The sequence below is a fragment of the Mercurialis annua genome, linkage group LG8, assembly GCF_937616625.2.
Source record: "Mercurialis annua linkage group LG8, ddMerAnnu1.2, whole genome shotgun sequence".
Lineage (NCBI taxonomy): Eukaryota > Viridiplantae > Streptophyta > Magnoliopsida > Malpighiales > Euphorbiaceae > Mercurialis > Mercurialis annua.
In genome coordinates, this window is record NC_065577.1 from 30,622,619 (window position 1) to 30,645,581 (window position 22,963).

General features: G+C 32.0%; 2 protein-coding genes across 3 annotated transcripts; one reads left to right on the forward strand and one right to left on the reverse strand.

Annotated features, from left to right (window-relative positions):
* Positions 1-10,110: 10,110 nt before the first annotated feature.
* On the forward strand, positions 10,111-14,130 carry LOC126659746 (organelle RRM domain-containing protein 1, chloroplastic). The gene is made up of 9 exons (XM_050353082.1): positions 10,111-10,493; positions 10,650-10,747; positions 11,296-11,533; positions 11,636-11,733; positions 11,815-11,880; positions 12,546-12,635; positions 13,584-13,652; positions 13,741-13,847; positions 13,932-14,130. The coding sequence occupies exons 1-9, from the start codon at positions 10,165-10,167 to the stop codon at positions 14,016-14,018; spliced, it is 1,182 nt and encodes a 393-aa protein (XP_050209039.1). The 5' UTR covers positions 10,111-10,164; the 3' UTR covers positions 14,019-14,130.
* Positions 14,131-14,402: 272 nt separating this feature from the next.
* On the reverse strand, positions 14,403-20,630 carry LOC126661827 (protein SUPPRESSOR OF K(+) TRANSPORT GROWTH DEFECT 1-like). 2 transcript variants are annotated; one of them, XM_050355702.2, is made up of 10 exons: positions 20,518-20,586; positions 20,245-20,283; positions 19,454-20,131; positions 18,047-18,152; positions 16,901-17,099; positions 15,939-16,007; positions 15,767-15,841; positions 15,579-15,677; positions 15,326-15,481; positions 14,403-14,706 (listed from the first exon to the last, which is right to left on the reverse strand). In XM_050355702.2, the coding sequence occupies exons 3-10, from the start codon at positions 19,941-19,943 to the stop codon at positions 14,581-14,583; spliced, it is 1,320 nt and encodes a 439-aa protein (XP_050211659.1). In that variant the 5' UTR covers positions 19,944-20,131; positions 20,245-20,283; positions 20,518-20,586; the 3' UTR covers positions 14,403-14,580. The 2 variants fall into 2 exon arrangements, with proteins under 2 accessions (XP_050211659.1, XP_050211658.1); XM_050355701.2 differs by lacking the exon at positions 20,245-20,283 and having other exon boundaries at positions 20,518-20,630.
* Positions 20,631-22,963: the final 2,333 nt, after the last annotated feature.

Sequence of the window (22,963 nt, forward strand, 5' to 3'; positions counted from 1 at the left end):
CATTTTACATGCTTTTAAGAATTCATGCTAAACATAATACGATTGAAAATTAAATAATTGTATTTTCGAGAGTTTAAATGGGTAAAACATTAAAAGTTTAAATGCTTTATTGATGGAGTCTGCTTTCTCGACGGTGTTAAACCTGCAAAAACAATTAGATGGTCAATCAGACAGTGGTGGTCTGATTAACTCTCCGATGCTTAAGTCATTACTGAGAATAAGGGAGTATTTGTGATTGAATGTAAATGTGTTGCGGGCATATCGTATTATATAGTGGGCATGGTGAATACCTTCTAGAATTGGAATATAAAAACGATTTCTAATTGGTTGTATGAATCTAAATAGGAAAATGATTTCTTATTCAATAAGAGTCCTATTTAGGAATGTCTTTCTAAATAGTATTATTGTCCCAGATAAGAATATGTTTCCAAGTAGAAAAGTGATTATAAAAAAGATGATCTTCTAAAATAGAATATTGTTTCCGTGTAATCAGATTCTCTGGCGACGCGCTTTGGATATGCTTTCTGAGTTTTACCCAATTCTAAGGAATTCAGTCTTACTAAGGATTCTGGAGAATTCTCTTGAGTGGTTTTTGATCACGGCGAGTCCCCTAAGATTCAGACATCGTTAGCCTTGGTAGGATTCGCTTTGGTGAGCAGATCCTGTACAACATGGTTCATTATATTTATTTTTGAGTTTGGTTTCCATCATAAGACTCCCATTAGTGAGAATTATTTTGGTATTTATGTCTTGTTTAATTTTAACTTTTATTTGGCGAGTCGTTTTATCTTCTAGGTGAGTCGTTTCGCTTGCCCTTTAAATTTTTTGAATTTCTTTGGTTTTTGTTCAACACGTGTTCGCCGATGTCCTTGGATTTGTGCCAAGTATCATTTTTTAGACGTGGCGTTCCTCCGTTTATTGGATGTATGATTTCTTCTTTCTTAAGTTTATTTTTCATTTTATTTTCTTCTTCATCTTCATTTTTTCTCTGTTTTTTCTTTGTGCTTTCACACTTCCTTTATTTTCTTTGTTGATTCCTTCAGATTTTCATCTTTCGCTTTTGTTTGTTTGATTTCAGATATTCCTATAGCCTTCTTGAATTTTTTAGGAACTTTTCAATTATCATTTTCTTTTGCAATTTCTATGTTTTTGGTGTTCTTCGTTTTTCTGATTTTTCCTCATTTTGATCTTTTTTTAATTTCAATTTTTGTTGTTTGTTTATTGAGAAAATAACAAAAAAATCACAATAATAACTCACTATTTCACATAATGCAATATTAATTAATTTTTTTTATTTATTACAATTTTTCTTTCATAAAATACCAACTTACATTATTACTTTTCAACCAACACCACCTTCCTCCCAAGCCAACACATGTCCACCAAATCACATATGTTAAAACTAAAAAAGCCTCAATATGTGCATGTGCACCCGTGTCATTTATTAATTTTAAGGTGCACCATTTGGTGCCCCCGCTATAATGAATGACCCGCACGTGATGCGCGGGTCATTCTTAGCAAATTTCAGGTGCACCTTTTGGTGCACCTGGTATATTTTTTTGTTTTTTAATAAAAATTATATATTTATATATTAAATACAGAAAATTTATTTATTATATTTAAATTTTAAAAATAGTAATTTCAATTTTAGTTTTAAAAATACAAATATATTAATCTTTTTTTGTTTATATCTCCAATACATATTTGATACGTCTCTCATATACTATATAATAATATTTTACCGATATAGATATATATATATATATATATATATATATATATATATATATATATATATATATTGATAAATATTCGATTGTTCGAACTTATTTTCTTATTTTTTTTATACATTTTATTACATATATTTTTTTATACTTATTTGATACATTTTAGAGATATGTCGAAATATTTTTATATATATTGCATATATATCTTTTATACATATTTGATACATCTCCGCTACATGATAGGTACATTTTTTAAATTTATTTAATAGATACATCTCTAATACATAATTTATATATTTATTGGTGGGTTTCCAAAATCTTGTATCGAGAAAGTATCAAGTTTTTGATAGATATTTGATATATTTCTGATACATATTCGATACACCTCCGATACATTTCTGATACATATTTGATACACGTCTGATACATAATTGATACATTTCAAATATATTTCCACTACATAGTTCATTTATATATTTGACACTTCTCCGATACATGTTTGGTACATAGTTGATACTTCTCTGGTACATATTTGATACATCTTTGACATATATTTGTTACATCTCCGATATATTTTTGATACATATTCCATCAAAAAATTAATCATCAAAATATTAAAATTGAAACATTTATTGTACTGATATAACAAATACATCCTTGATACATATTCAATCAAAAAATTAAATATCAAAATATTAAAACTGAACGTTTATTGTACTAATATAACATATACATCCTTGATATGTCCGCGATACATATTTTATACATCTCCGTTACACAATTTACATATAATATACTTACATTTTTTACATAATTTATACACAATAAATACATTTTTTAAATGTAATTAATAGATACATCGTTGATACATAATTTATATATGATATATGTATTTTTTTACATTATAGATATATTTTTGATACATATTTGATATATTTAATATAGTTAATATGATAGAGTCGTCTTTGCAAAATATCAACAATGGCGTTGATAGGATTTGATTTATTGGTGATTTTTATTTATTTAATTTATATTTAAAAATTTTGAATATGTTACTTTGTTTTTTAAATACAATTCAGATCTCGTACTTAAAAATGAATACATCTGCAATGCATAATTTTTAAATGTATGTAATAGATACATCGATGATACATAATTTATACATGCATATTCATTTTTTAAATATATTTAATATAAACATCTCTGATATATAATTCGTACATGATAAATATATTATTCATAAATCACATCCGTGTTCGATATTTATTAACAATATATTTGATAATTAAAAAATTATTTCATCTTTGCATTTTCATATTTTAAATTTAATTTTTTTAATTAAATTTAATAATTTTTAAATTAAAATAAGTTATTTTATTTTTTTAAAATAAAGTAAAAAAATTAAGGACTGACCCGCACGCGCAGGTCAGTCCTTAAATGAGTAGGTGCACCAAGCTTACTTCCTTGTGTGAGCAGGTGCACCAAAATGCACCTGTTCACCTACTTGCATGAGCATGTGCACTTTGGTGCACCTGCTCACTCCCGTGTCAGCAAGTGCACTTGCTAATATCAACACATGGTGTTGATGAAATAACTTTTAAAAAAATAGTGTTGATGAAAAGATTTTAATTTTTTGGTAAAGTGCAAAAATGATAATTAGTTTTGTGGTATTTTTGTTAGATTCTCAAGAAATAAATTGAAGTACAATATCCTTTTTGAAATAACTTTCAAGTTCAGTAATTCTCTATGTATTTAACCCGTTAAATTGTTTGTAATAATTGTTAATTTAAAGTTAAATTATTTTTCAAATTCAAACTTTCATATTTTTTTATCAATAATGATCAAATTTTGTAAATTTTATAGTCATGTTTAATTTTTTTTAATTATGACCAAAACTTAAGTTTTATTTTTTAAATCTAAATTTTTGTCACCTTTATCAATTACGTCCACATTTAAAAAACAATTCTCAAAAAAAAAAAATTGTTAATAGGCCTAATTACTTATAAACACCCACACGTTGTAATTTTTTTTCGTTTATATCCCGACAGAGGAAAATTATCAATTGTACCCTATTTTGGGTTTTTCGTTTTCAACTCTGCCCCAACTAACGGTACAATTGATGATTTAAATATTTTAAGGATAAAAACGTTAATAACAATTAAATAGAAGGATTTTAACATATTTTTTTTATTTGGAAAAATACAAATAAATCCTTCAACTTTAAAAAAGTTTAAATAAGTCCACATAATTAATTCTTTTTAAAAATTTATTAAAAAATTAAATTATTAAAAAAAAATTTTGATCTACCACCATACTTCTCCGATCCGTCACTAAATTTAACAAAAAAATTATTTTTTTTTAATTTTTGGACACCTTCGCTGGTGCCGCCGTCTCCTTCCGGAAAAGGAGGAGCAGCAGCTCCTCCTTCATGTTCCTCCATGGAAGGAGGAACACTATTCCTCCAACCATGGAGGAACAGATCTGTTCCTCCAAAATGGAGGACCAGATCGCTACGCCTCCATTTTGGAGGAACACATCGCTGTTCCTCCAAAATGGAGGAACAAACAAATAGTTGTTCTCCAAAATGGAGGAACAGTGTTCCTCCTTCCACGGAGGAACACGCGGCTCCTCCTTCCGTGTAAGGAGGACGGCGGCGGACGACGGCTTTGTCGGGATTTTTTAACTTTTTATAATTAGTTGACTTTTTTAAAAGAGATAGTGTTTTTGTAAAATTAATAATATTTATGTTTAATTAGAATATAGGTTAAAAATGAAGGACTATTTTAATTTTTTTAGATGAAAAAAGATTAATTTAGTACTTCAGGGTAGAGGTGAAAACAAAAAATCCAAAATAGGGTACAATTGAAAATTTTTTTAGGTCGGAGTATAAACAAAAAAAAATTATAAGGTGGGGTGTTTTTAAGTAATTAAGCCTTGTTAATATGAATTAATTTAGAATTTATAAATTAACCTATATTAAAAGAAAATTAATAGTTTTATTTAATTTGGGCATTAAACTTTATATATTATTATATTGAAGTAATCCAATGTCCTTTGTTTTGATATAATAATTTTATGTGATTGTAATAAAAAATAAATTAAAATAGGTAAAAATGTCACATATGAATTTAATATTATAGAAAAAATTATAGTCTTTCTAAATGGATATTTGTGCGAAATATTATAAAAAAATCTTAACTTGACTTCTCTTTAAATATTTGATTATATTTTAGATTAATTTATCTGAAAAGCAATTGATAATACATATAATTAATATTTTATTTAATATATAAAATTTAAAATTTAATTCTATATAAACTAATAAAATTAATTTTTATAATATTAATCAATCTAATTACATATTTTATACAAATATATAATAGTAATAAAATGAATTTTTTTAATAAGAGTAATCATTCTAATTAAACATTTCATACAAATATATAATAGAATTAAATAAATATAAATATATAATACTTTCCTTTTGGGGGTGAAACAAAATAATAAAAACACATTAAATCAAATAAATAAAAAAATATTAAGAAAACTAATATTAAATTCACATTTTATTTTTATTTATATTTTTCTTGATCCATGAGTAGTGCTACATCTCTTCCACATTGATTACAAACAAATCAATGCAAGCTATAACAATAATGTTATTTTTATACATTTCATCACATAAATATAACTTGTCATCATACTCTAACATATATCTATAGAATTTAAATATCTTATAATTTAATAAATTATAAAAATAATTACATATGCAAATTGCATCAACAATTATAGTAAAAAGAATTAAAATCCAAAGGAGTATTTAATAAATAAGGTACTCAAATTATTTACATAGTAAAATTGACAACTTTCATAAAAATAAATCGTAAAATATCATTAGCTACACCTTGATTGATTAAATTAGTAAACAAAATAATAATCAAAAAGTTAGAAATAATATGAGTTTGAGTCATAAATGTCAGAAAAACAAGTAATTGTAAACCATTATCTTTTGAGAATTTTGATTGCTTACAAATAAAAATTCAACTGAGGAGTACCAGACAATTATAACAAAAACCTAAAATGAAATAGTAGGATAGAAAAGTTAGTGCAAATGAAATGGAACTATTAGGAAGAAGAAGAGTTTCTCGTAAGTATATTCATAACGTATCAAGATGCAAAATCAAAATATGGAGTATAACTCAACAGAAAATTAAAAGGTCATAGAACTCAACAAATTAATAGCAATTAATCTAAAATCAATAGTATAAGAAAGTCGGTGCAAAAGAAAAAGAAATTGAAAATAAAAAGGATTGTTTATATGTTATAGTCATGAAGATGAAAAATTTATATGTAACCAATAAATAATTGATAATTAAACTTTGATGTAATCTGTTTTAAAACTAAATGCTATAATAATTTGATTATTTTTCCAGGGTGTTCGAGTCTACAAGATATCAATATAACAGACGTGTCATCACGAGAGCTGGAAAAATAAAAAAAAATGCTATAAAAGTTATTATGAATGAACCAAGATCAAAAATAATATTATATGAAGAATTTTTAATGGCAAATGCTCACTCAGCAAGCTTTCTTAACTAAATGAATAAAAACTTGGATAATTAAAGGTTAGAATTCTTGAAGACATTGTTATTTACCTATTATATCAATCCACTACCTCTTTTCATCTTTGAAAGATCTATCAATGGTTCCAACTAACCCTTAAATGAGTACCTATCGTTGGATTCACATTGTTGTTATTTATTAGAAAAATAATAAAATATTGAAGGAGACAATTGAAAATTATTTGGCCTAGACAATGAAAGAATGATAACAAATGAACATAACTTATTGAAACATAAGACATATCTATTTAAATAACAAAAGGTTAGAAATAGACCTGTTATTCGGATTTCCAATAAAAAAGTGTGAAATAATTAGAGAAGAGAAAATATATATTGAATCGAATGATGATAGGTTGATTACAAGCATATATATATATAACTAGAATAGTTCTAATCAAATAAGAACTTCTAAGGATATAAATCTTTAATCATAATAGGAGAAGGAGATATATTCCAATAGGCTTAATACATAATTTGACCCCTGAACTTGTACCCTTTTACCCATCTAACCTTCAAACTTAACGTCTCACCTATCGAACCCCTGTACTTGTTAAATAACCCGATTTGACCCCCGAACTTGATAAATATGTAAACATTGAACCCCTCCGTACACAATTTCTTCTAGAACGTTTCAAGTGACAGGTGGACACGAAGGGTTCAATATTTGCATATTTATCAAGTTCAGGGGTCAAATCGGATTATTTAACAAGTTCATAGGTTCGATAGGTGAGACGTTGAGTTTAGGGGTTAGATGGGTAAAAGGGTACAAGTTCAGAGGTCAAACTATGTATTAAGCCTATTCCAATACTCCCCCTCAAGTTGGAACATGAGGATCGATCATGCCCAACTTGGACAATAACATAGTAACAATTCGACCATCAATAAGACTAAACTTGTGTTTAGGCCAATCGATAATTTTCAGTTTTAAGACTTGATGGTCTTCTTTAATATTTTCAGTTTAAGGACTTGCATCGGTCCCAATTAATAATTTTCAGTTTTAAGACTTGATGGTCTCCTTCAATATTTGCAGTTTAAGGACTTGCGTCGGTCCCAATCAATAATTGGACGAAGAACATTCTTCGTAGTTTTTGCCTTTCTGAGCCACCGAATTTTAAGACCCGAGTGATTCGAAGGGTGAAGATAACATGGAGACTTGAAATGCGGCGGCGGCGGCGAGTATGGCGGCGGCGGCGACATCTTCCTTTTCCATATAAAGTAGGAAAAAAAAATAGAAAACAACAATAAACTAGTAACATATAAAAAAAATATCATTGGAGACTTGAAGTGTGGCGGCGGCGAGTATGGCGGCGGCGACATCTTTCTTGTCCATATAGAGTAGATAAATTAAAAGAAGAAGAATACAAAACAGTAATATATAATAAAAAAACGAAAAATTAAAAGAGGTGTGAGGTGATTTTGGTTAAAAAATAATCAAAATCACCTCCCTAAAATCGTAAGATATGTGCGGAAATCAAGGATCAATTTTGCTCTGATACCATGTGAAATAATTAGAGAAGAGAAAATATATATTGAATCGAATGATGATAAGTTGATTACAAGCATATATATATATATATATATATATATATATATATATATATATATATATATATATATATATATATATATATATATATATATATATATATATATATATATATATATATATATATATATATATATATATATATATATATATATATATATATATATATATATATAATTAGAATAGTTCTAATCAAATAAGAACTTTTAAGGATAGAACCTTTAATCATAATAGGAGAAGGAGATATATTCCAATAAAAAGAATAATGTTTTGTTGCAGCTGTATTTTTTTTTGAATTGAAACTTACTGATTGTGAATGGCAATGATTGTGTAATTTTTAAACTGAAACCTACTGATTGACACAAGTATATATAAGAGGAGGTGAAATTGGGTGTGTGTTTGTTATAAGATTTTTGTAACGTTTTATTGAAATGAATGTGATACTTCTTCCGTTTATCACATTTAATGTTAAGCCACTAAACCTTCTCTATTAAGCAAGCATCCATGCATATCTACAAATGATTAAGAAGTAAATGGTACTAATTATTGTAACGTCTTTTGAATTAATAAAATATTTTCTTTATGGAAAAGTGAAAAGTTATAAAATAACTTATGATGTTTGAGATACTATTCGGAAAAATAGGAAGTTGTTATTACACATGTCTGAAGCACATGAGTCCACATGGCAAAAGGTTGTTGAAAGTATTTTGGAAGCTCGAGATTATAGTATAAGTATAGATTTAAGAACAAAGGATCATTTTACCCCCCGAACTTGGCGCAAAATATCAAAAACGTCCAAATTAGCAAAACCGGATCACTTTTATCTCGAACTTGGCAAAACCGGCTCAGAAACCCCCCTAATGCTGATGTGGCACTAAATTGAAGAGTGAGATTCCAAAATACCAATTAATCATAATTAACTCCTAACTAATCTAGGGGTCTTTTTGAACCTTTTTTCAGAAAAAAAAAATCAATTTTTTTTTTCAAATTTCCGGCGAGGAAGAGCTCCTCGCCGGAGAAGAGGAGCTGCTGCTCCTGAGGAGCAACAGCTCCGGCGTCTGTTCTTTGAAGAACAGACCCGCGTCTCGTCTATTTTTCAAAGAACAGACGCGGTTTGTTCTTCGAAGAACAGATCGCCGGAGTCTGTTCTTCTTCAGACTATTCAGAACAGACCCATGGGGTCTGTTCTTGAGGAAGAAGAACAGACCCCGGGTCTGTTAATTTTTTTTAAAAAATTAAAAACAAATTAATTTATTTTTGTTAAAAATATTAATTTGAGGGTTAATTTGTTGTATATAATAAAATTTGTGGGTTAATTTGTGTTATAAAGTTTTAAATTAAAGGGATTAATTTTTGTTTTTTTTAATTATTAGGTATTAATTTAAAATGTTTAAAAACAATAAGGACCATTTTAAACTTTTTTTTATCAAAAACCACCTTAGAAAACCTAAACCACCATCAAAACCGGAGAGTGTATCTCACTCTCTTTGGTGAGAGTGGGGGAGGGGGGGGGGGTTTATACCATTTTTTACAAGTTTAGGGTAAAAGTGATCCCGTTTTGCTAATTTGGACGTTTTTGATACTTTGTGCCAGGTTCAGGGGGTAAAGTGATCCTTTGCTCATAGATTTAATCAAAGTTCAAACCTTAGAGCATCTCCAATGCAATGCTAAAATGAAGTGTTAATCCCATAATTTAGCATTTAATCTTAAAATGCATCTGCAATGCAATGCTATAGTTTGTGCTAAATTTAGCATATGCTATATTACATGCTAAATTTAGCACAGACTATAGCATATGCTAAAATTCAACAACCAATAGTAATTCACTATTAATTATAATTTTACCATGGTCATTTTTTGCAATTATTATTTTAACCTACGTTTTTTATTTGATTTTTAATAGTAGACCATACATCAATATAATAAAAAAATTAAATAATTTATTTTTGTATAATTCATCGATTCTTTTAATTATATCTTTTGAAAAGCTCATTATTAAAAAAATATTACATAAATTTTAGTTTAAAATATTAATTAAAAAAATTATTAAATAATTAGCAATTAATAAAATTAAGAGATAATTATCTTAATAAATAATTATAACATTTCTTTTTAACTTTGTGCATTGGAGTAAAATTTGAAATGCTATGCTATCTATAGCATTTTACCATTTTTTCATGCTAAATTTAGCATAAAAAGTAGCATCCCATTGGGAGAAGGATAAGAGAGACTACATCCACCGTAATGAAACTTTAACAAGAGAGTAGCCATGGAACCAACTCTCTCTTCTTCATTATCCTCTACCAACATCAAACTTGCAATTCCAACTCACAAATTTTTATACAGCAATTCCTTGAAACCCCATTCAACAAAACTCTCATTATCCTCTTATCAATCCACTTTTACTCCTTCTTGCATTTCTCTATCTGCCAAATTAAAATCAACATTATCAACAACTGAACCTATCAGTTCCTCTTCAATTGAAACTGACAACCGCCATTGGATGGTGCTTATGGATAGCCCACCACACAGTGTGCTCAATTCCAAGCAAGAAACCATTGATTACTATGTCAACACTCTACAAACAGTTTTGGGCAGGTGGGTATGTTTCTATAACTCTCCACACTCACTTTAAGCATTTTTTGGTGACGAGGACTCACTCAGGATGACTTTTATACTCCGGAATGTGGACCGCCAGCAAACCCGCAATTCCGGGCTATATTGTAGCATGACTGACTTTTTATTTCTGAACAGTGAAAAGGATGCTCAAATGTGTATGTATGATGCTTCTTGTGAGACCCATTTTGGCTTTTGCTGTGACATTGATGAACAAGCGTCTCTTGAGCTTGCTAGTAAGCTTCTGTGCCTCAATATTTATGTTTTTATAGTCTTATGACTTGCATCCATTTGAATTTAGTTGTATATGTTATTGAATCTTCAAGACTTTATATTTATAATTGTTCCTATAAACAATATAATCTTGCTATTGTGAGTACGGGTTTGGTCCAGTGGTCTAAGTTTCAGCCATTTGAGCGCCATGCTCGCGGGTTCAAACCCCTCCTATGCCCTTTTCCAAAAATAGAGCGGTTGGGACTGGGCCGTTGGCCATTATTAGCCTGGAATTGCTAGGTATGTGGATTTGTGGGCAGTTTACATTCCGGGGTTTGACATTGATCGCGGGCTTTGGCTCGGGGGAGTGACTCCTTGTCACCAAAAAAAATATAATTTTTCCATTTTCCATTTAATCATCTCCGGTTTCAATTTTTCCAGTTATGTTGTCAAGCCATAGATTATGGAAATTCCCATGTTATTAGCAGATAAATCATAAGTGCAAGATGTTTAGCTCTGCTGTTCATAGATGACTATTTGAAAAAATAACTATCCCTGCGTGTGTTTGTAGGTTTGCCCGGGGTTTTATCAGTTAGGCCTGACCCAAACTATAATTCTAAGGAGAAAGATTATAGTTCAAGTTTGGAGTTGAGCAATGTTGCAAACCTGCGAATTGGGATTACGCAGTTGTTCCCTGGTGGAAATACCAAACACTGGCTTGTTAGAATGGATAAACCAAGCTTTGGGGTAGTTACAAAGGCGCAAATGGTTGATTATTATGCACAAATACTAGCCAAGGTTTTGGGGAAGTAAGTTTTAGTGTTTGGACTACAATGTAAGATTCTTCTTATTATGGTTACATGGTTTCTCTAAATTTATGAGTGTGAGAAGTTTTTTCTTTCTTATGTTAGTGAAAAGGACGCAGAGATGTGTGTATATCACGTTTCTTGGAGATCCAATTTTGGGTTTTGTTGTGAGCTTGATGACGAATGTGCACAAGAATTAGCTGGTGAGTTTGCTCCATTTGGGTGAATGTTTTGTGCTGAATGTACTGTGCATGTCAAAGAAAAATGTTTTCATGTTTTTGTAGGTGTCCCGGGGGTTTTGTCTGTACAGCCTGATAAATTTTACGAGTCAGAAAATAAGGATTATGGAGGTTTGTTCCTTTCTATACTAAACATAGTTTTCAATTATAAATTCTTGTTGGCTACCTTGCATATTCAGTTATAGACCTTCACCTGATCATCTTGAATGGACTTAATTACAAGCAAGTTCTTCTAATTCGTCGTGCTGCTGATTAAATTCTTCCTCTCAAGCTAGTACACATCAATATTTTGTTATCTTAGAACTGAAGCTCTCTTAAATTCTAATACTTAAAAGGATCATGTGATATGCCTGTACTAATTCATAAAATTCTGAGACAATAGTTAGAAAGCCATTAAAAGTTGATATGTAGTTTTTTGTCTATTGATGATATGTTATAGGAAATTTAGCGATGAATCTTTGGTAATGTTTTAACTTCTCTATGTCACATGGCCTTGTCCCAATCTCACTCTCTCACACATGCACATTTGCTTATGTGTATCTACATGTCTCAGAGAATGACATTGATGTCCTGAATTATTTTGGCGATGATAAAAACATAACTAGATCTAGAGATTTGACAAGATGAAATTGGTTATGTGAACTAATATTTTAACATAAAAGTTATCACCTTCTGTTCTGACCTGTAAATCCAATCACCCATTTTTGCTCAATGGCCTTGAAAATGTGATTTATTTTTTGCCTCTCTTCCAAAGTTTACAATATGTAGCTTTTCAGGTATTAATGTGGAAAATCTGGTAGACGTAAAAGATTCATCAGAAGCAAGTCAGATTAATCCTGTGAGAACGAAGAAGCTCTTTGTAACTGGTACGTGACATCTATAAATCAAGTTCAGCATTTATATGAGCTCTTCAACATATTCTTTTTACTAAGAAATGTGCATATTCTGAGCCATTTGTGCAAGACTACTGTTCAGACTTGGAAAGTTCTGGTTAGGTTAGGCCTTAAGCCCTCGACTAAGTCTGCTAGTTTTCCTAGTTTGTCATTTCTGAAAATTTCACGAATGCTTAGCGTGTCTTTTCATGCTATCGTATGGTGCCTTAACTCTTAAATTTCAAATATTAGTAACTTTGTAGTTAATAGCTTTGCAAGGATCAAATTCATTTATTATCTCTTATACAAATTTATGAATGAATAACCTGTTTTTTCATGGTGGTCTAATGACTTAATATTTAAATTCCATAATAATAATAATTTCCAGCAGTTCTTAATATAAGGAAGAACCAAATTCGTTCATATATGTTTGAGGTCTTAAGTTTCAACTTATCCGTAGAAACATTATATGCATTTATATAAGTAAAAGGATATCCATTAGATAATTAAATCTGCAGATTTAATGAAAAAATGCCTCTGAAATGAGTTGTTCTATGAATACGTGGCATGTAACTTTATTCAGGAACATCATTATAATTTTTTTTCTTTTTTTAATGGAGTAGTTTGTACTGTGCATTGTGATCTTTCTTTCATTTTTCTTTGTTTCTACATTTTAGAAACTTCAATTATGTTGGGATTCTTAAGACTCTATCGATAAATTAACTGAGACAATTTGTACGTATGTGTATTATACACACTAATTGTATACCTGTATTGTATGATTTTCACTTTGATGTATAATCATTAATGGATGGCTAATGCCACAAGTTCTAATATTTTTAGTATTATCAAATGCAAATTTCAGTAGCAAAAGAAACAAAAGTCAAACAAAAATTTATGTCGATGATGGTAACTATAAGTGCTTGGGGATTTTTATAACAGGTCTATCTTTCTATACTTCCGAAAAGACACTGCGTGCTGCATTTGAGGGCTTCGGTGAGCTTGTTGAAGGTACATTTGTAGTTCACGTTACGTATTTACTTCTGTAACAAATGGCGAACTAGGTATGCTTACAATGTCGTGTTTGTAATCCCGACAGTTAAAATAATAATAGACAAGATCTCGAAAAGGTCAAAGGGCTATGCATTTTTAGAGTACACGACGGAGGAGGCTGCCCATACAGCGCTGAAAGAGATGAACGGCAAGGTATGTTTCAACCGCAGTTCTTATTCCTTTTGTATTTAGTAGTCATAGCAATGGGCTCAGCATATTGGTTGTCACTTGTTGCAGATTATAAATGGTTGGATGATTGTCGTTGATGTCGCCAAGCCAAGCTCTCCAAGCTATAGCAGGGGGCGCCGGAGAATCACAACCTGAGGGTGGCTTATTTCAATATATGGTGTAAATTGAGATATCGATCTTTGTTCATTGAAAATTAGCAGTATTACCATATTGTAATTTTAGTAATGCAAGCTAAACGTTTTTTCTTCGTCACTCTTTTCAACTTCCTCTTTAAATCTCCCATGTCACTGCTGCTTTTCACTGATTCAACTTCCGGAAAAGCATTTTACAGACTATATCTGTCGTAAAATACCTTTGTCCATGTCTTTAATCTGTAATTCATTTCATTATCTAAATGAATTTTATTCTGATTTATTATTAATTCAATTCTACACAAGAATTCATTTCAAAAAATTACTTTGTTTCCTAATTTATTTCAAATAAACATAACCAATTATATAAAACTTAAAAAGACAGAGCTTAACAAGTGAAAATAATGTTTATACAAAATAAAGGATGGCTAGTAATGATTTTTATTCTATATTGTTATATACATTGTCAGTATTGCTGTTATCCAATTGAAACTTTGAAAAATTTACATGTGCTTATAGCAATTATCCGTATGATTTATCAAGGCTTAGTCTTCTGATAAAATTCATCAGCCCTCCTCACCAAACTCCTTTGTGAATCTTTCATGCACCTCAAGATCTGCTTTACTTACTGTTGGCTTATGCTTCGAGAGCACTTTGTCGAAATCTGCTCTTGTTATGGCAAGTGGAAGAATCTGCAAAAACCATGGAATGCCGGCAAGGCGGTGAGTCATTCAAATTGAAAGGGCACACATGTCTGGAAAACTTTTAAACCCAAAAGACCCTATTTGATTCGGTTCTATTTCCTTCAAAAACTGATCTGTTTTGACATTTTCACTACCAAACCGAAATACCAAATGCTCATCACTACTAACAACAATAGAAACCTTTCAAAAACTCTCATTCAGTGTAGCTGCTAATACTATACTCAAAGATGCAAGAGAAAAAGATAAACTGAATTAATGTTATGTCTAGGTGATCTTGCATGCCCCCACACAACTGCCACCATGTCTCGTGTTACCAAGGGAGTTCAACAAATTGCTAACAATAGGGATCCAATCCAATCCAATTGCAGAAACAAACAGTGACTTAATTTGCAGCAAACTGAACTTTTGAAGGCAAGACGAAATTGTATATTAAGTTTAGTGTTGACAGATGCAATTTACCACACAAGATTTATCACCCCATTGAATATCTATTGACACAATAACGTTATTGCATCACGAAGTTATTGTTTCAAATTTTGGGGATGATTTCCTAGGTTCAGATATGTTGTGTGTCATGAAATAGTATTTTCTTTTAAGCAATACATACCTTTGAGGCAAGGCCTTTTGCATCAAGTTCCTCCAATGTGATTTTAACAGCTCCTTTTTGAGTTCGATCACAAGGGTACCACATGCCATCAGAGGTTTTCATGAAGTATTTAGCATCCTGGACTTTACGAACAGGTTGAAAAAGAACATCTTTGACCTATCAAATACATGGTCCAACTGAGAAATGACGAAATAACTAGCTTGCTTTTACCGGTCCTTGATATGAAAACTAGTACAGTTAATCAAATACTCACACAGACAGAAATGTCTGAACCTGAGAAACCTTCTGTTTTCCGAGCCAAGTGCTCAAAATCACTTTCAGTTAAGTTGTGCGGAGTATCTCCGAGATGCACCTGCTCATGACTTGTATCAGATCCCCGTAATGAAAAATAAATTGCAGAAATAACCATAATAAAGGCCTAGATGATTTCAAAAAGAGTACCTTAAACATGTGCTGCCTAGCCTTCAGATCTGGGAGAGGTATGTATATTCTCTTGTCAAAACGCCGCCTAATGGCCTGCAATTCACTTTGCATTATTTTGAACAAGTTAGTAACTATTCTATTAATTTATAAAGAAAATTGCACCCATAAACATCAGAATCTAGAGACTCACCTGATCCAGAGCATATGGAGTATTTGTGGCAGCAAGAACAAGAACTTTCTCATCATCATTCCCCATACCCTGAAATGCATAAACAAACCCTAATTTTGATTAGGACAGACATGAAAAGACAGCAATGTGCAAAAATGCCAGCTGATAACAAGATATATGGCTGTGTACACTGAGAGCTACGACACATTATGTATAAGAATCAGAATTATGAAGACATCTGTTAATTTGTCAGCTGCCTAGTAAGAAGCACAAGCATAGCAACAGATCTAAAGGTTAAAAATAAATAAAATAAGAAATTAGCTAGCCTCACCGCCATTCATGCAGACAAGAGCACAGCTAGCTATCTTTTTAGGAAATGTTCTGAAAAGTGCAGTTTCAATTCCAATGTGTAAACAAGACGCACACAATGTATAGGCATTAGCTCCAGGCACAGTCTCTAGGTTACTTTTAAGATAATATTTGATTCTACCTTATCGTTGCAATTTTTACTTACGGTTAGATACAGAAAGAAGCAAGATAATATACTCAATATCCCTTTTAATATCCAATGCTTCCTTCTCGCCCTTCTAATTCTCACTTCTTATATTCTCTCTATTTATTGCAGACCATTTATTAGAACCATAATCATACAAGTTACTATCAGGTCATTGAACCTACCTTTGCCTCCATCTCTATATGTTACTTTAACATTCAAAAAAACATCTATTATGTTCTTTTGGATATAGTTCAAAAAAGGTTGTTTTTAAGTTAAATCCTAATCACGCCCTTCACCTATTATTTTGAAATTACATGGATCAAAAATGAAATTTTGTCAATATTAATCCAAATGTTGACAAACTCAGAAAATTTTCTAGAAATACCATATTCTAGGAAGGGGAAAAACAAAGCTAGTGTTGTGTGTAGCAAATGGATATAAAAGCTAGTATTGTGTTCATAATCCACATCCAATTAAAACAAGTTACCTGCATCTGCACAAGAAGTTCAGTTTTGATGCGTCTGGATGCTTCACTCTCATTCCCTTCACCCCTTTGACCGCACAATGAATCAATTTCATCAATGAAAATGATAGAAGGTGCAGTATCACGAGCCATGCGGAAAAGATTTGAAACTAGCTTTTCACTTTCACCCATCCATTTGGAAACAAGGTCAGAAGAAGAAATACTGCAAACATAGAGCAGCCAATGTGCTGGTCAGATGGGGCAAGCAAAACGATTAGCAAGAAGAGAAACATAAAATACCAAGTTCAAGTATAGGCAAAAAGCCAAGAACTACAATCTCATAAGACAAGTTTAATTTATTAGTGTAAAAACAAAGCATAAAACAATTATCTGAAATAAAAATGTAAAAAGGGGACCATGTCTAAATTCATAAGCAATTGTTTGCAAACATATTTTCCAAGTATACATATTATTCATAACAATGATTGTATAGGTAGTTTCATTACAAAATAATCAATCCAAGACAGAAATTTAAGCCTAGTCAGCGAGATTCAATTTCTTGAGTTGAATTCATTATCATGGAACAATTCTTTAAGCAACCAGCTATTTACATTGGCCAGAGACAAATATTGCAGAGATTACTAAATTAAAGTAACTAGTCATTAAGATAACTCAATAGGAAGAAGAATAGCAAATAGAAAGAGAATTAAACATCGAACGCATCTTCGCAGTGGCTTCTGATATTGTTTATAATGAACAGTTACTTTATCAAAAGATGCAGTCATCTAGCCATTTTATTTATATAGAATGCATCTTTGAGGTGGCTTCATAATTTATTCATTTTTGGGGCAATCATACTCATTTCCCTAATTTGATCACCTGCAATGACTTGATCTAAAGGAAATGCTCCACAATCATTGCTTTCACATAAAAAAATATTCAAAATCAATAAGTACCTGTCAAATCCTTGAAGTTCCAAACAGATTTTACGTATGCAATATAAGGAGTAAAGGTTTAAGTGAAGGGTCAATTTGATCAAGATGATTGAATACGCATAGACCATAGAAGTTCATGCTGGATGGATATCGTAAAAAAGCGCTAAGATGACTTGCTAATAATCCGCTAGTAAAATGGTCGCTCAGTGTTGTGGTGAATGGAAGAACATATTACCTGAAGAAAGTTGAGTCTGCTTCTGTTGCAACAGCCTTTGCTAGGTATGACTTCCCTGTTCCAGGTGGACCATATAACAAAAAGGCTCTCCATGGTTTTCTCTTCCCTGGTAAAGTATCAAATAAGTATTCTCATTCAGCCTCCCGAGACGTTTAAGCAACAAGATAACCATGATAATGCATCATTATGTTCATTTTTTTGATGATATCTAGTAACGCCAAACTAAAATAATAACTAACCAATTTAGAACCCTGCTATTAAGAATTACTGCCCTACTCTTCACTAGAAAAAATGAATACCTCATTGATACATACATCTATTAACAGGCTAAGAATCTCAATCTTCCATCATATATCAGTAGATTAAACAGATTTAGTACATTCATCATGTCTTAGGCAGAAAGGATGAGAAAGATAACGGAATGGTTCCATGACCTAATGCATTGATGCCTTTTTGGGAGAAAAAGCCCGACAAACTTGATGGATGTTACAAATTGTATACAATTAATTCATATATATTCATGCTGTCAATCACAAAGCTAACTAGAGAGGCATTTGTGTTTTTATACTGACACTTTAACTTGAGGAACTAGCCAAAATTAGGCTAGCTGCATGTTCTAACTCTGTCATTATTTATTGACAATCAGTTTCCTGCTGAAAAAATAAATAAAAAGACTCCATTTGACAGTACAACTCAATTGGAACCCAATATATCAAATCCATTTCTGGCATTGTTATACGTAATGTATGTACGGGCAGTGGCGGAACCAGGACATTAATTTAGGAGGGTCGAAATTTTACGTTCGGCTATTTAAAAACAAATAAACTGCTGTAAAACAATTTAAATGTGTTAATTTTCAGTTGTAGGGGCGGTTTAAACCGCCCCTACGGAAAAAAATCCGAAAAATCTATTTTTTTTAATTTTTTCCCGGCGAGGAGGGTCGGCCGACCCTCTTCGACCCTCCCTAGTTCCGCCCCTGTGTACGGGTCTATATGTATTTTCATAGTATGCAGTTTGTGAATATGCATGTATCTGAGTTCCACAGGCATTCTTAAATACCTCTTCTCCCAGTATTAAGAAAAAAACAATCAAGGACATTTCAATTAATGCATTTGACGGAATACATGACAGAAACATGTGTTCCTTCAAAAAAAGAAGTAACCACACTATTAGAAATTATACAATCTAAACAAATCCCATTTCATGTTCAAAAAATATTAGCAACAAACTAGTTGAGTTTATAAAGCAGTCGCAGAAAATTATTAGCAAAAGATAATCTCAACAAGCATGAATTCTTCAAACTTTTAACTAAACTAAATTAACTAAAGTTCCGATATCAATGTAGATTTCATAAATTAATGTAAAGCAGAAACACCAACTTGAAAACATTACGATAAAGAAACTAACCAGTAAAGAACTGCGGGAACTTAACAGGCAAAACGACAGCTTCCCGCAATGCCCGTTTGGCACTCTCAAGCCCGGCCACATCACTCCACTTCACATTTGGCTTCTCCCTAATAATAACAGAGTCAAGTCCTGCCCTAAGCTTTGCTCGCTCCGGATCCTCTTCATCTTTACCTTCTCCACTCTTCGGATTCGTATTCACCTTTGGCTTCACCTTCGCCTCAGCAGCAAGCGCAGGACCGCCATTTGAGGTGGGCGCACTTCCCCCATTATCAAGAATGGCGCGAATCTCCTCCGCCCTTGTCAAATATCCCGAACACCTTTGCCGAATTGTCTGCTGAATTTGCGGGTTCTTTTCATACTTCAAATGGATTTTGAAGTACTCTAATGCATTCATGTAAAGCTGGAAAGCTTTATCATAGTTTCCAGCATCATCCTCCTTAACAGCCTGTTTTGCATACTCAGACCCATTTTCCAAAAAATTGCAATACATTTTCTACTCTCAGAAGAGACACAAATAACTATTTCTAAAAAAGTAATGTTCACTCACTAATGTCTTACAATCTACTTTAACCTCAATTTCTCATACAATTCAGCAGAAAGATCGAAACTTGATTCTCAAAACAAGCTGTTTCTCCGGTCCCCTGACATAAGCATCCAATACTCCAATCCAGACAGTCTCTGAAAAACACAAAAATTTAATAAAATCATGAATAATCAACATGTCCCGTTTTGAAAATATTTCGGACATTTGATGTTTCAAACACCAAACTTCATTACTTTACATAGAAAACCTTAAAATAACAATGTTTCGCCGTGTCCGACTCCGCTACCTAGTCAATAAGAAACCCAATACTCATAATTCAACGATTGAAAAGTTTAATTAAAAATTTATGATGATAACAGATAATGATTTTTTTTTTTTCATTTTTTTTGTTTGATTATGTTCTTAGAAACTGGAATGGAAGACTGTTGTCCTAATTAATCTATTAGCCTGTTTGAACCAAAAAAATAATCTATGATGGGTGCTAAAAAAACAAAGAAGAGAAAATCAGCCATTCACATACTTGAAATTATGCTGTTCTTCTTGACCCTCTCTGTTGCACAACTTGCAGCTTTTTTAAGGTTTTGTTTCACTGGCATTAAGGAAAGTCTCATTTAATAATGCCACTCTAGTCTCTTTCTAGAAGTCCCCAACTTATATATATATGGGCAAAGGAAAATGCTATTTAACCCACCATTTTGTACCTCCTTCATTGTCCCTCCTTACGTGGCAGCATTTAATTCGTCTAATTACCCTCCAAAAATGTATATCTCAAAAAACAACTTTTAATGCATCCACTAGTTTGTTGCCACGTCAGGTGGGTTAAAGAAGGTGGGTTAAAAAGGAGGGTTATATAGCACTATTCATGGGCAAAACCCATTCGCAGGCCCCTTATACTTTACATTTTTTATTCGAGAGGCCCCTACCTCAAAGTTGCTCACGCTTGAGTCCTCGTACTTTCAAAAAGCGTATTATTAGACCCTTACGTGGACGGGAAAAAACGCGTCTGCCGCACTCGCCGTTACAGAGCGTTACGAGTAAGTTTGCAATGTCAGCCCAGACTTTTTTCTCCACGTGTGTTACCCTTGTGGTCCACGTCGATGCTGAGTCACCTTACACTAAACGACGCCGTTTAATTTTTGATCTGAACATAACAGAACGGGGTCGTATTCTTTCAACTAACATCAGTAGCAATTTTCCTAAAACGGTGTCGGTGTTGAAACTTAAAAGGTAAAAGAAACTTAATCGTTTTTTTTTCAACACTCACATAATCGAAGAACCCTAATTTAGTTATCACTTAGACTGATAATTTTCGCTTCGTGCAACTGCAAATCCCCTCATCTCTTCGATTCTGTAACCCCAGTTTCATAATTATCCCTTTTTTCGCTTCGATTCTATAACCCTAAAACTAGAAAACATGAAGTGAAAGAAGCCCTAACACGCCGTTTAGCGATTGTTTGTTGACAAGATTTGAGAAGTAAGAGAAAAGTTGTAAAACGCCGGTGCTTGCAAAAAATCGCAGAAGTAAGAGAAAGGCTGTAAAGTTGGGTGTAGTTGTAGAGGTTAGTAAGTTTTCACATTTGACATATTTATTCATTAACTGTGGTCCCCATTATTGTTGGCTGTATCATGTAGGGTTTGTTTGTTTAGTTATTCTTTTGGGTAGTGGTCCCAATGTCTCTCTTTCTTTATTAATTAGGGTTTTGGAAGTTAGGGTTTTTTATTGGGTAAAATGTAAAGTTGGTAGAACAATCTCTATCTTTTTAATGTTTGTAAATGTGTGTAATGTATACGTGGTCCCCAATTTTGGAAGTTAATGGTGTTTCTAGAAGTTAGGGTTGGTAATTGAAATTTTTGCAATTAGGGTTTTGTTTTAAATCATTATGTGCTCGACAATTTCAATATTTTGGGTTTCTCAATGGCCTTTTTGGAAGTTAGTATCTGTAATTGAACTTTATGTAATTAGAGTTTTGCTAGTATTTTAATTAATTAAAATTTATGCAATTAGGGTGCTGATATTACTTTACATTTTTATGCACTGAATAGTATAACTAGATTAGTAATAAAATTGGATCAATATTTATTTCTGTTTTTTAATGCTATTTTGTTTGTGGGGGCTGAATATGTGGTCCCTAGGTTTAAACTTGTTTTTTTTTTTTTTGAGTTATGTGTGGTTATTATAGTGAGTGAATATTTGTAGCATGCAGTCCTAAAGTGTAGTGTTGTATTTCATGCAGGAAAATGAGGTACGTTAGCATTGTGATTCACCATGGCGGTATTTTTACAGCAAGACAGAAGTACATTTCTGGTAAACATACCATGTTAGAAGAATATTTGGATATGGATTTGCTCTCATACAGTGTTATAATGTCATATGTGCAAAGGTTGGGGTATGCAAAAATCAGTGGGTTATACTACAGACTGGCTTCTGGGGAACATGTCCTAATATTTGATGATAAAGGACTGTATGATATGATTGGGAAGCCGCTAAGTGGATCTGTTTTGTACTTCTATCTAGAGCACATTGTGAATGGCAAGCAGGACCCCCCCAATGGAACTGCCACCTCTTGTGCAATTACAGCCTGAGGTAGATATTATTGAGGAGCAACAAGAAGCTGAGGTGGAGCATCAAGAAGCTGAGGTGGAGAAACAAGAAGCTGAGGTGGAGCAACAAGAAGCTGAGGTGGAGAAACAAGAAGCTGAGGTGGAGCAACAAGCTGAGGAGGAACAAGTAGCTCAGGAACAAGTAGTTGATGAGGGTCTTGTAAAGGGGGGGTGAGCCTAGCAAGGTGCAGGATGGTGAGAGGGATCAAACTTTTGACAATGTATGTGTCAATGTTAGTATACTGACTGATGATGAGGAGGACGAAGAGCTACAACATGCTAGAAAGAATGTTAGAAAATCTAAGAGAAAATTAATTTTCCATGATGATAGCAGATGTGATAGGAACCTGGGTATTCAGGAACAT

Bases quoted from the DNA above. Each gene is read 5' to 3' on its own strand.
- LOC126659746 (XM_050353082.1), top strand. From the start codon at position 10,165: ATGGAACCAACTCTCTCTTCTTCATTATCCTCTACCAACATCAAACTT. The intron at 13,653-13,740 runs GTACATTTGTAG...TAATCCCGACAG, and splicing joins CTTCGGTGAGCTTGTTGAAG to TTAAAATAATAATAGACAAG. The intron at 13,848-13,931 runs GTATGTTTCAAC...CACTTGTTGCAG, and splicing joins TGAAAGAGATGAACGGCAAG to ATTATAAATGGTTGGATGAT.
- LOC126661827 (XM_050355701.2), bottom strand. From the start codon at position 19,943: ATGTATTGCAATTTTTTGGAAAATGGGTCTGAGTATGCAAAACAGGCT. The intron at 18,153-19,453 runs GTTAGTTTCTTT...ATACTTTACCAG, and splicing joins GTTCCCGCAGTTCTTTACTG to GGAAGAGAAAACCATGGAGA. The intron at 14,707-15,325 runs GTATGTATTGCT...TGGTTTTTGCAG, and splicing joins CAAAAGGCCTTGCCTCAAAG to ATTCTTCCACTTGCCATAAC.